General features: G+C 45.7%; 1 protein-coding gene across 3 annotated transcripts in view; it reads left to right on the top strand.

Moving 5' to 3' along the window:
• LOC103617196 overlaps nucleotides 1–10705 on the top strand; it is a 13174-nt gene extending 2469 nt beyond the window's left edge. The window contains exons 3-11 of one of the 3 annotated variants that reach the window (XM_017736541.1): nucleotides 926–1000; nucleotides 3295–3381; nucleotides 5013–5124; nucleotides 5757–5901; nucleotides 6593–6706; nucleotides 7304–7448; nucleotides 7871–8019; nucleotides 8476–8615; nucleotides 10021–10705. In XM_017736541.1, coding sequence (XP_017592030.1) covers nucleotides 5019–5124; nucleotides 5757–5901; nucleotides 6593–6706; nucleotides 7304–7448; nucleotides 7871–8019; nucleotides 8476–8615; nucleotides 10021–10142 — 921 coding nt within the window. In that variant the 5' untranslated portion in view covers nucleotides 926–1000; nucleotides 3295–3381; nucleotides 5013–5018 and the 3' untranslated portion in view covers nucleotides 10143–10705. Of the gene's footprint in view, nucleotides 1–925; nucleotides 1001–2272; nucleotides 2367–3294; nucleotides 3382–5012; nucleotides 5125–5756; nucleotides 5902–6592; nucleotides 6707–7303; nucleotides 7449–7870; nucleotides 8020–8475; nucleotides 8616–10020 lie in introns of those variants that run through there. The other 2 variants (XM_008635459.2, XM_017736542.1) reach the window with 2 other exon arrangements.
• Nucleotides 10706–12600: the final 1895 nt, after the last annotated feature.

The following is a 12600-nucleotide window of genomic DNA, read 5'->3' as shown; positions in this document are numbered from 1 at the left end:
CTGATGACAGTGTGTGCCATTAGGTGGGTGAGCTGTCCACAGATGAACTTGTCTCGGTTCCTGCACAGTGCAAAATGAGTTTATTTTGAGGACAGGACCTCCAGAGGGGCGCCTCTAGGTGGAAAGCAATTGGCTTCCATGTTCTGTTCTGGAACTCAAACTGTTTGTGCTCATAATGTCTTATTTCACCTACTAGCTGGAGGATTCATGTTAAGGGGGTTTTTAAAATATAGGATCTTCCTCTTGTCATCAGGGCATCAATACCAGCACAAAGTCTGCTCATGCTAGCTCATCACCTTGTAAATGCTTACATGGCTTTCCAGTGCATGGGGGAGTGACAGTGGAGCTGTGGTCCCAGTGCAACCAGTCCTGCTCTGGTGTGTGAGCTGGTGTCTGAGGTGCCCTGATGCTGGTGGAGCACATCATGGTGCTGCAGGGAGCATGCATGGGGAGCAATGGGCACAGTAGGTCTTTCCTCCTTGAAAAGCAGCTTTTTTCCTGTTCGTTTTCTTCCTCTCTTAAAGCAAATGAGGGCTCTAAAGAGTCTAAAGATAGACCCTTTAAAGATTTTTGGTAATACAGGAGGAGCCTGTATTTTCCTCTGTTTATCAGTGGAAAACTGCTCTGATGGTAAAATAACTTTTAGTCGGTAACTGTTTTCCTCTGTCATGAGCCGGTTGAATACAAACTTATATTTGATTCAAAGCAACTTATCTTGAAAAGCACCAACCACTGTCTGTGTCATGGAATTGGTTCCAGTGATTTAATTCAGCAGCATATCTGGATTTCAAGACACATCCCCCTGTAAACATGGATTGTATCATGCTTCTCTTTGTGCATACAAGCATTAGCAGCCATTTCATGTCTAAAATTATATAACTGCATTTGCCACTCCTTTGACAATATAATTTTATTTCCTCAACAGGCCAGCAAAGAGATTCAAACCCATGTCGAAGAAATAAACCTAAAAGTTCTTTCAGAGAAGATACACTGTAGAAAGGTAGGGGCTTTCCATAAAAGGTTCCTTTGAGTTTGGTATGTTAAAACTATAGCTGTCCTGAGCATTCCCACTTTTGGGAATGCTGTACAGCCTAGTGAAGCAAGAGACATTCAATTTTAATAACTTTATAAGCACTAAGTACATTGCTCTGTACTTTACCAACGTACTTGAGGGGATTTTTGTAGAGCTGCATGATAAAACAATTTTGAATATTTTATCCAAGACCTGTGTTGTGATTTATTCTGAAAAAGAACCCCTTCTGAAACCCAGAATGTGGGCTTTAAGGTTCTGCATGGATTACTGAGTGCGGCCAGAGGAGAAGGCTACCACTGTATTGGCAATGTTTCCAGTTGTCTCACTGCAACAAAAGATGCATTATGGAATAACCAGCAAGAACATGGGACAGCAAGGGGTGTGTGGAGTGTGTGTGTTTTGGTTCTTCCACTTGTCCAATGTTTCCTGCATGCAGAACTTTCCCTAGGTTTAGATCAGTATGGACCTGGCTGACCAGCTGTGTCTGACAGGCACATGGATGATAAAGTGGCCTGTATTCAGTGAAGAATTTCAGGCCAGCCATTTGTCGGACGGAAATGTAATGTCTGACATCATGCTGAGGTCATTTGGACTATCTGATCAATAAAGACATATATGTGCCTATACACACTAGATGTATAAGAGGGCCATAAATAAGACATGGTCCAGTGTGGAAAAAGGTGCATTGTGGATTTTGATCTACTAGGAGGGGAGGCCATACAGTGTTGGTCATGGTTATGCTTGTATTTCAGCCCATGCTTGCTGCAACAAGTGCTTATAAACTTGTGACTTGAAGGCGGTTTCTAGGACATGGGCAGAGTCAATGTATACATATCTGGGGGATTCACAGAGTGAAAAAAGGAGGGAAAAATGCCAATGCCACCATGCTGCAAGCTCAGGCCTTTGTCTTCTTCAATGAACATGCTATGCACAAGCAGCTCAAGCAGCTCTTGTTTTTGAGCCATGTGTAGAGCACAACATGTTGTCTGGCTAATAAGAAATAATCATACTTAAACCACTGGTTTCCACATCAGAATACCTCCAAAGGGTGGACCTCAGGATGCCTTCAAAGGGTGGACCTCACACCCACACTGATAAATAGACAGCACAGTGCTGGCTGGATGCCTTGCACTTCCCACGGCTGGCAAATCCATGTTCATGTAGGCTTTCCACCCCTATCTCAGTGGCCAAGGAAGCTCCAGCTGGGTTAATTCCCAGTCCCATGATGTTGTTTCCAATAGGTGAGGATAGGTGCTAGTTAATTCACTGCCTTTATATTTGACATGGGGCAGTTCCCAGACTGTCTGCTTGGTAAGCACTGTGGCTGCACAAGGTAAATAACATTTTGATGCTGAAGAATATTTTAATTGGCTATAAAAGTTTAAATTTGAGAGGAAACAAGCAGAAATATAAAATGAAAGGAGTGGATGTGGTGAGACTGTGGTTCGGTAGCAGACAGATGCAGGCAGAGACTGATCAGCTTGCATGGCTTGCACTGCTTCTGTGGGATGGGCTTGCATTGTGGGGCAGGAGCCTTTCCTATATCAAAGAACAAAAATTTACACATGAACCAATCTCCATCTGGGGCTATAGGAAGATCTGTAGCTGCTTACAGGATCCAGACTATGGATCTATGTTGTTAATGGTTACACTGGATTTTAGAGGTCTTTTCCAACCTAAACTTTTCTGTGGTTCTGTGTGTTCATCCCTGGAAATGTTTAAGGCCAGGCTGGATGGGGCTTTGAGTAACCTGGTCTAGTGGAAGGGGTCCCTACCCACAGCAGGGAGGTTATTGGAGCCACATGGTCTTTCAGCTCCCTTCCAACTCAAATAACTTTTTATCCCCATCTTTCCCAAACCCCAAATCTGTGCTGTTTCTCCAGCACTCCCTGCCAGCATCTCCCACTCAGGAGTGCTAAGATTTTGAGACGCAATATTTTGATTAAGTGCTCAGTTTCCCTCCTCCTGGCAGGGATGGGGAAGGACAAAGCAGGCAAGAGCCCAGAGCATGCACTCATTAGCTTCCGTCTGCCAACAAGTTGGGAGCGTGCAATGTTATACGAAATGTCTGGCTGTTATAAAAGGCTTTGGTTAAGTAATCACATTTCTCTTGCATAAGTGCTTGTTTTTGGGAGGCTTTAGCCAATTGGAGGCTGCAGCAGCATGCAGACAGAAAGCATGTCTAACTGCTATGATTTTTTATTTTTCTTTTAATAATACATGATTATTAGTCTGTTGAGAGTTGTATGAAATCTCTTTAGATAAGGTTAGGCGGCGGAGACTCCCCAGCGCTGCTTGTAGCTGAACCACAGCTGTAAAACACTGCCAAAAAGCCTGTGTGGATCCCTGTGAGTAATATTTCTGATTCTTCTAATGGGTGTTTGTGACTGGAGACTGCAGGCAGGAAATGTTGCAGACATTTATTGCAAGCAGTAAGTTAGAGGGAGGCAGGAGGTGAGAGACAGTAGTGAAACTATTGACCTGTTTAATAAGGCTTTCCTCCTAGACTTCCGTAAGCAAACATGGGTTTCTCTGAAGCTGTGCAATCAAGGTTCTTCCAAATATGCTAATGAAAAAGAAATGTGATGCTGAAGTCAATTACAGGACTATGGGAGGACAGAGATTTGGCCTGACAGGGAGATCACAGGACCATCTAGTTCTGTGTACTGGTTTGGAGCAGCCAAATATCCTGTTCTTATATTCTTTCCTTGATCATTGACAAGTGTACAGTGGTATTTTTCTCCTACATTTTCATGGCTTTCAGAAATCTGCATGTGAGTTATTTCCTGAGCCAGAAACGATGTGTCTAATAGTACAAGTGGATTTTTCTTTCCAGAATTTGCTAATCCAGTGTATCTGTTGAAGACAACATGTTGTTCTGTGATTTGACTGACATAAATCTAGTTGGAATTTCATATCTTGCATTCTTCCACATAGGATTTTAATTTTCATTTTTTTGAAGGGTGTTTTTTCCATTAAGATAGAACTGAAAAGGGAAAAACACATATGGATTCGCAGAAAACAGAATTTCCCTTCCCACTTCCTTGTGACGTGTCTGGATGCAGCGTGTTCCATGAACAAAGCCTGGAACTATAAAACAATCCACTGAAGTGGGAACTGGAATTTATTGTTCAAGACTGAGCAATGTGAAACAACTCAGTTGTTACTCCTGCCAGCCCTGGAAAGCAGGGAAGTGCCACTGTACAGAGAAAGCAGCTCAAGTGCTGAGCTGTGAGGAGAAATAAAGCTGTTGCCTATAGTTGAGTGCATGTGTGCTTACTCTTAGAGGTGGCACTGAACTTTTCTGGGATAGAATTAATGCTGGACTAATGGAAATCATTTGGGAAAGCTCAAGTCACTACTTACTAACCTTGAAAAATTGTACAATGTGGATTTTATAGCCTATGAAGTTCTTGAGATGTGCTAAAGCATTAAAAGCTTATTTGCAGCCAGTAGGTGAGGAGGTAATACCACCATGAAAGGAAGTTAATTTATTGGAGTTATAGGATTAGAGAGGTAAATGTGAGAAGTTATGTTGAACTAAAAGGCACTTGGCTGCGAAGAGAAGACTTCAACATTTTCGTATTTGCTTCCTTTGATAAGCCTGTTTGCTTCAGTAAAATGCAATGGTGATGCCAGATAAGCTAATTTTGTGGGCTAATTATTTAGGTCTTTGTGCAAACCTTAGGCAAACCTGAGCTGTGGCTCTTGCATCGTGCTGGTAAGTGATGGAGGGTGGCAGAGCAGGCGCCTCTCCCAAAGCTTCCCATTTCCATTCTGCAATCTCACGAGGTCTCTTCAAATGGAGATGCTCCTAGCCCATGCAAGGCCTCTTTTAGTTCTAATGAAAAATCCACAAATAAAAGTTGGCAGTTAAAATTTGTGAATTTACAACATTATTTCTGAAGCAGTCTCTGGGATGTGGAACAAATCCAGGCATCCTTTAGGATAAGCCAACAATATGTCCAATGTGTTTCAGAGTAAGATGGATGCTCTACATAAGTTGAAGGTTTTGGTGATGTTCCTGTCTCTGGCTACTTTCACAGTCATGGTGATAATGAATGCTGGAAATGCCACTGGGACTTTCAAAGGTAATGCAAGCAAATTTTCTTTGTTCAGAGGTGGGTTTCATGCTTAATATCACATAATGATACAAGGTGGCTTAGATGGGATAGATCTGTTACCTCATCAACTCTCCAAATACATCTTGTTCTGTGAAATGGGGAGGTAGCTAGTGCATCCCCCAGGTGTTACAGCCAGATGCCTGAACCCTATCCAGACCCTTGAAACCCAAGTGAATATCCCCACTGAACCTGAATCCAATGGTAGTAGAAAGGCAGTCTTTGCATTCCTTTGTATCCCTGGTGGAAGAAGTTCAGGCTGCTGCTGGGGGTTTGTAGACAACAGTGGTGCTGCATTTGAACACTACCCAGCTGAATCTACCAGGAACTGCCATCGTGCTTTCCCCTGGATTTCATACTCAGCTGGCTTTTCTGGCTCTGTGTAAGAGGGAAGGTGCTCAGTGTTCCCAATAAGGGACAATGACCCCATAATGGGTGTCTAAACCAACTGCAGCACGTGGTTGGTTTGCACCAAGCTTGTGCTCTCATCATCCCTGAACCCGCTGAGGTAGGGAGGAAGATTGAAGGTTGAGGAAAATCAGCAGTCCTTCCCCATCCTCTGGATGTAATAACACTTTTGCCTGCAACATTCACTACTGCAGGTCTGTTCAGGACAACCCCTGGAAACATCTCGGCCAAGTACAGCACTGATTTCACACCAGCTGGCTGGACTTTCCTCATCTGGAATGTCATCTATGCCTGGCAGCTTGCCTGGCTTCTCTATGCCTTGTCAGGGATCTGTCGAAGGTATTTTCCCTATTTACTGTTTACAGTTTTCCCTATTTACAGTATAAATGAGAAAGGACAGTGACTCTTCCCTTTTGGAGTAGCTCAGTCTCTTACCCCCCTTTTAGGGGTTTCTGGTAAGAGCAAACCCATTGCCATTTATCCTGACTTGATATGTTCAAGCTCTGTGGCTGGAGCATCTCTTATGTCCAGCATCCAAAGCTGGGAAGAAGTTTGGAGGTGTACATGAACTGCTCTAACATGTGGACAGGTATCAAAGTGTGTAAACGTCCCTGTGAGGCCTCGTTTCCAGCAATTCAGGGGGTCAGACAGATTTACCCAGAACCTGCACTTACCCACTGCTAGAGGCTGAGAATCCACAGGGGCAAAATTAATGGATTACGGAGATAATGCCTTGAGTTTACTTTCTGTTAGAGATCAAACAACCAGCACTGGGGAGTCTCTTGGTTTGTTGGACTGGACTTGAAACTTTTCCTGGGGCTATGAGATCAATAACTGCTTGATAGGGAAAGCCACAGGTATTTCTGTATTGTATCAAAGAAGGACAGACAGGAGAAATAGTCTGATGTAAGCTGAAATGTTGAATTCAAATGTAAAATCCCTCATAATATAAAGAAAACGAGGCCAGAAAGGTTTGTCTGGTCAATGCAGGAATTTTTTTCCTTTCTTCATGGCCACTTTTTCCTGGCAGGAATGAACTTGGATATGTCTTCATAAAGCCAGACTTGCTGCCAATACCTTTTTATGTGGTGTGGTGTCTGAATAATGGCCTGAATGTTGGATGGCTCTTTCTGTGGGACCGAGAGTAAGTTGTCTTTTGTTAGAAATACTTTCTAATGCTCTTGATGGGATTGCCCCAGTACTTTCTCTTTCTCTATGGTTTTTTTTCCCCCTCTATGTGTGAACACTTAATCCCACCTGTGAAACTCTATACCAGGCTTTCACAAAATGTAGCCTTCATAAAAGTTTGGGGGTTTTGCATTACGTTGTCATCTTGCCCATGAAACAGATTGGTCATTGATGTCTAAGATCTCCTCAAAGCTGCTATTCTACATTTTCACCTCCACAGGTGAGACAGGAGCTGTGCCTCTCTTCATTAATGCAGTTAAGCTCCTTGCCTTGGATTGTTTCCATAATGATGGTCACATTAAGGGCTTATGAGAGCACTACTGTCAAGAGGTGAAGAAATCACTTGCAGTCAGGAAAACAACTTCATGATTAACAGAGTAAAACAGCAGCAGCAATATGTCAAAATGAGGGCTACGTGTAGCAATTACCTTTATTAAAGGCTGATCAACTTAAAGCCAGTAAAGGCCAAATACTAAAGCTACAAATTAGGGCATTGTGACACCACTGAGAAAAATGTGATGTCTACTGTGTGTGTATGTGTTCTTTGTCCTAGATACCTCCTTCCAGCCCTGGTGTTCCTGGCAGTCCTCTCTCTTACCACATGTGCCTCCCTCTTCATTTCCCACCGAGCCTTGAGCATCCATTCCTCATGGTTTGTGAAGGGTCACAAAGCTGAGCTCTGGCTCATCCGCATTCTGGTAGGTGGCTTTTGAGAAGCTGTGCTGTGGGTAAATGGTAAAAAAACCCCAACTTCTGTGCAGTGCTGGAGGTATCAGAGTGAAAGATTCAGTGGCAGATCATAGCTCAGGAAAGATTTCTGCACTGCACAGAGAAGTTCCTACCAACCCTTCTGGAAATGCATCTACATCTCTCGGCACAAACTGGGAGTGGGCTCAGCTCTTTTTATTGCACTTCCTGAAACACCAGTATAACACACCGCTGGGCTGGATCTCTGGAGCCCTTCAGGACTCCAAAGCTTCACCTTTTCTCCATGATGAGGGACCTTTCCTGCAGCTAGGTCCAGAAGGCTGGCTTCAGTGCACCAGGGCCTATGGGCCACCAAAGACAAACAGAGATTACCTGTATGTCACCCCTGTCCTCTTGCTGTGCTGTGTGGCAGGTCCAGAATGGGCTGGCGCTGTATGTGACATGGACCAGCATCGCCACGCTGCTGAATTTCGCTGTCGTGCTGATCTACAAGTGGAATGTCCCCAATGAGAAAGCAACCACTGCTTCCCTGAGCATCCTGGCTCTCGGCCTGGTCATATGGTAAGCGACCCCACGGGTCCCCACCAAGCCTCAAAGACCCCTTCCACCTCTCACCAGTGGTGACCATCTGTTCCACTTCACTCATCGCTTGTCCTTCTCCCAACACCGAGTACAGACTGGGAGTCTGGCAGAGCTTTTCTTCCCTGATCTCAGCAATGCCAATAAGCACATGTTGTGGGCCAGGAACATGTTTTTGTGACTTGCATGAGCCCAACCTGCCTTAGGTTTACAGGTGAAGGTGTGATACAGAAACCATCTGAAACACGGCTTTATTTTTCCCTAAACCTACATAAAATAAATTATTTATGCATTTTTTGAATATTAGTAAATGAAAAATTTTGGACTCTCATCCAAACTGGTCCACAAAACCCCCCATTCTCTGTCTAATTCCTTTCTTAGGGAATGGAAATGAAATACAGAGAAAATTCTTACTTTGGTCACTCTTTTTCTTCACAGGTTTTACCTAGAAAATTACTTTCTTGACAAGTATGTCCGCTATAACCTCACAGTCTACCCAGTGGTCATAGCAGCTCTGACCGGCAGCGCCTGCAAGAACGGCTCGTTTTCATCCCCACTGACCAACAACATTTTTATAGGTGAGTCTTTCTAACTCCTGTAAAAGAAGGCCAGTAAACTTCACACCCTTCCTCTGAGCCGAGGGCAGAAAGCCTTTCCACTTGAAAAGCATTATTTGTTAAAAGCAGAACTAGTGACATACTTGAAAGTATTCATTTTGCTAAGGAAAGAGTAGAGCAGAAATCATTGCCCATGAGCCTCGGGGCTGAATCCAAACCTTGTGTTGTCTCAAGTTCACTTCCCAGTGCAATATGTTTGTCCTGCAGTCCTCCAGCACCCACTTGGCTCCTCCAGCAGCTCCATCTGACGTAGGGCAGGCCAAAGGAGAAGCTGGGCTGGGATGAAGGCTGTGGGCTTCCATTTGCCCTGTACTGTTGGGCATATAGGAGCAGTGCATAAGCTTCTGACCCACGGAGGACTTCACAGTGCAAACCTCTGCACATGCTCCTCTCTGATGCAGAGCTCAGGCTAGCCTTAACAGGTTTTCCTGGGATTATCTGGTTGCTGCCAGCCACTGTAGCAAAGTTGAGTGTAGTCATCCGTGGTAAAAGGGCTTAAGCTATCCAAATTCTGTACAATTGCAGTCTGGCAGAAGCTGTACCATTATGAGCAGTTTTATGCTGACACAAAAGGGACTGAGCTGTGTGAACTCTGAATCCTGCTGTAGCAGCTTGAGATGCCTATTCCCACCACGGGGTCAGCAGAAGGCAGCATATTCCCACCCTTCAGCCTTCCCACTGCCACATACCAGAGGCTAAAGCTAAATTCTGGACTGGCATCACCATTGGAGCCACTCCAGTACAGCTCTCTTTGCTGTAAGTGCAGCTGGAGCCTTGTCATGTCTGAAAGCACCCAGCAGGACTTGGCAAAGCTTGTCTTCCACAGCCATGGGGACACTGCAGGCTCGTCTCCTGATGGTTGTAGCCACTGGGAATGTGGAGGTGCGCATGGTCTCTGGCAGGCAGCTCTGTTCCTGCATGGTTGCAGCCACTGGGAATGTGGAGGTGCGCATGGTCTCTGGCAGGCAGCTCTGTTCCTGCAGTAGGTACATCTCTACCAGCAAAACTTCATTCTTAGTGTTCAGCTTGTTTGGCTGGTAGGACAAGAATGTGCTTTTCCCAAACTAGCACGTTTCTTTATATAGTTCAACTATTCTTGGAGTATTTTGTTAATGTAATGTATTTTAATTCCTGTGTCCAGGAAGCCTCCCCCTTTTTAGACATGCCTTGACCTGCAAGCATTGGGTGAGTTTGACTGTATAGCAGTAAAACTCAGAGAGATACAGCTCTGGGGGTAATGGATCCTATACAGGCAGGTGTGGGTTTTTTTTCTTTCCCTGAATAGCCCCTCTTCTGGGAGCTGGGGGATGACAAGAGGCACTGCCTTTCTTTTATGCTCTAATGTGCTTCTGTGCTTTTCCCCCAGTTGTTCTGCTGGCACTGACGTGCTTGATCTTTGCTGTTCGGCTGGGACTAGTCACATGGAGACACTGGAAGAGACCACTGGAAGCATCAGGAACCCCAGGTCGATCAGGCACAGTGGCCTGAGACCTCTGGCACATTGTGGCTGATACCTGAAAGAGAGAAAAAAGAACTGGGCGTCTGCTGGTCCTTGCTTCCTGTATCAATTGCCTTGTGCTCTTCTCTCTTACTCTCCATCCCATATGCAGATGTCTTGTGTCTGCAAACGCATCTTGCTCCCACGTTCTCTCGGATCAGCTACTCACAACCCTGTCTTGAATTCCTTTGGTTTTACCCTGGAAAAGTTTAGGAAAAGGTCTTGAGCAACCCTGTGCACCTTTGTGATGCCTGGGCTGTGGCTCTCTTCTCCTGCCAGTGTAAGGAGGGCTGCCAACAGGCACTCAGCAGGCTTGCACACACAGTTCTTGTTCTTTCCTTGGTAGCTCACTTCCTTTGAAGTGCAGATCCGAGTGAACTGTCCCTGGGATTCCAGGGGAGCAGTGGGAGGTCTGTCATTCCCTTGGCCATCAGTGCTCAGCATCCTCAAGCCCTGGCACTGTCAGCAGATCTCCTGCAGGCAGCCACTGCTCCTTCTCCTGCTTCTCTTCAGCATGACAGGAACAGATAATACAACTTGATATCTACCTTTGCAGTATCAGCTCTGATATTTGATATTCAATGGGGCAGGAGGAGCGAGTGAAGATTTCTGACACAAATGTGTTGCCTTTCCCTGAGCTGTGCAAAGCCTGGGCGGGCTGGATCTCTCTTGCTGGGGGATCATTTGTGCTACTCTGGAAGTTAGGGTTAGGGTTAGGGTTAGGGGTTAGGGTTTGGGTTAGGGTTAGGGTTAGGGTTAGGGTTCGGGTTCGGGTTTGGGTTAGGGTTAGGGTTAGGGTTAGGGTTCGGGTTCGGGTTTGGGTTAGGGTTAGGGTTAGGGTTAGGGTTCGGGTTCGGGTTTGGGTTAGGGTTAGGGTTAGGGTTAGGGTTCGGGTTCGGGTTTGGGTTAGGGTTAGGGTTAGGGTTAGGGTTCGGGTTCGGGTTTGGGTTAGGGTTAGGGTTAGGGTTAGGGTTCGGGTTCGGGTTTGGGTTAGGGTTAGGGTTCAGGTTTGTTAGGGTTAGGGTTATAGGGTTAGGTTTTGGGTTAGGGTTTGGGTTAGGGTTAGGTTTAGGGTTAGGTTTAGGGTTAGGGTTAGGGGTAAGGGTTAGGGGTTAGGGTTAGCGGTTAGGATTTGGGTTAGGGTTAGGGTTAGGGTAAGGGTTTGGGTTACGGTTAGGGTTAGGGTTAGGGTTGGGTTAGGGTTTGGGTTAGGGTTAGGTTTAGGGTTAGGTTTAGGGTTAGGGTTAGGGGTAAGGGTTAGGGGTTAGGGTTAGCGGTTAGGATTTGGGTTAGGGTTAGGGTTAGGGTAAGGGTTTGGGTTACGGTTAGGGTTAGGGTTAGGGTTGGGTTAGGGTTTGGGTTAGGGTTAGGTTTAGGGTTAGGTTTAGGGTTAGGGTTAGGGGTAAGGGTTAGGGGTTAGGGTTAGCGGTTAGGATTTGGGTTAGGGTTAGGGTTAGGGTAAGGGTTTGGGTTACGGTTAGGGTTAGGGTTAGGGTTGGGTTAGGGTTTGGGTTAGGGTTAGGTTTAGGGTTAGGTTTAGGGTTAGGGTTAGGGGTAAGGGTTAGGGGTTAGGGTTAGCGGTTAGGATTTGGGTTAGGGTTAGGGTTAGGGTAAGGGTTTGGGTTACGGTTAGGGTTAGGGTTAGGGTTGGGTTAGGGTTTGGGTTAGGGTTAGGTTTAGGGTTAGGTTTAGGGTTAGGGTTAGGGGTAAGGGTTAGGGGTTAGGGTTAGCGGTTAGGATTTGGGTTAGGGTTAGGGTTAGGGTAAGGGTTTGGGTTACGGTTAGGGTTAGGGTTAGGGTTGGGTTAGGGTTTGGGTTAGGGTTAGGTTTAGGGTTAGGTTTAGGGTTAGGGTTAGGGGTAAGGGTTAGGGGTTAGGGTTAGCGGTTAGGATTTGGGTTAGGGTTAGGGTTAGGGTAAGGGTTTGGGTTACGGTTAGGGTTAGGGTTAGGGTTGGGTTAGGGTTTGGGTTAGGGTTAGGTTTAGGGTTAGGTTTAGGGTTAGGGTTAGGGGTAAGGGTTAGGGGTTAGGGTTAGCGGTTAGGATTTGGGTTAGGGTTAGGGTTAGGGTAAGGGTTTGGGTTACGGTTAGGGTTAGGGTTAGGGTTGGGTTAGGGTTTGGGTTAGGGTTAGGTTTAGGGTTAGGTTTAGGGTTAGGGTTAGGGGTAAGGGTTAGGGGTTAGGGTTAGCGGTTAGGATTTGGGTTAGGGTTAGGGTTAGGGTAAGGGTTTGGGTTACGGTTAGGGTTAGGGTTAGGGTTGGGTTAGGGTTAGGGTTAGGGGTTAGAGTCAGGGTTAGGGGTCAGGATTAGGGTTAGGGGGTTTGGGTGTGGGTTAGGGTTAGGGTTAGGGTTAGGGTTGGGTTAGGGTTTGGGTTAGGGTTAGGGTTTGGGTTAGGGTTTGGGTTAGGTTTAGGGTTTGGGTTAGGGTTAGGGTTAGGGTTAGGGGTTAG

The sequence above is a fragment of the Corvus brachyrhynchos genome, unplaced genomic scaffold (genome assembly GCF_000691975.1).
Source record: "Corvus brachyrhynchos isolate BGI_N302 unplaced genomic scaffold, ASM69197v1 scaffold416, whole genome shotgun sequence".
In the NCBI taxonomy this organism is placed as follows: domain Eukaryota; kingdom Metazoa; phylum Chordata; class Aves; order Passeriformes; family Corvidae; genus Corvus; species Corvus brachyrhynchos.
This window is presented reverse-complemented; position numbering and strand designations above follow the sequence as displayed.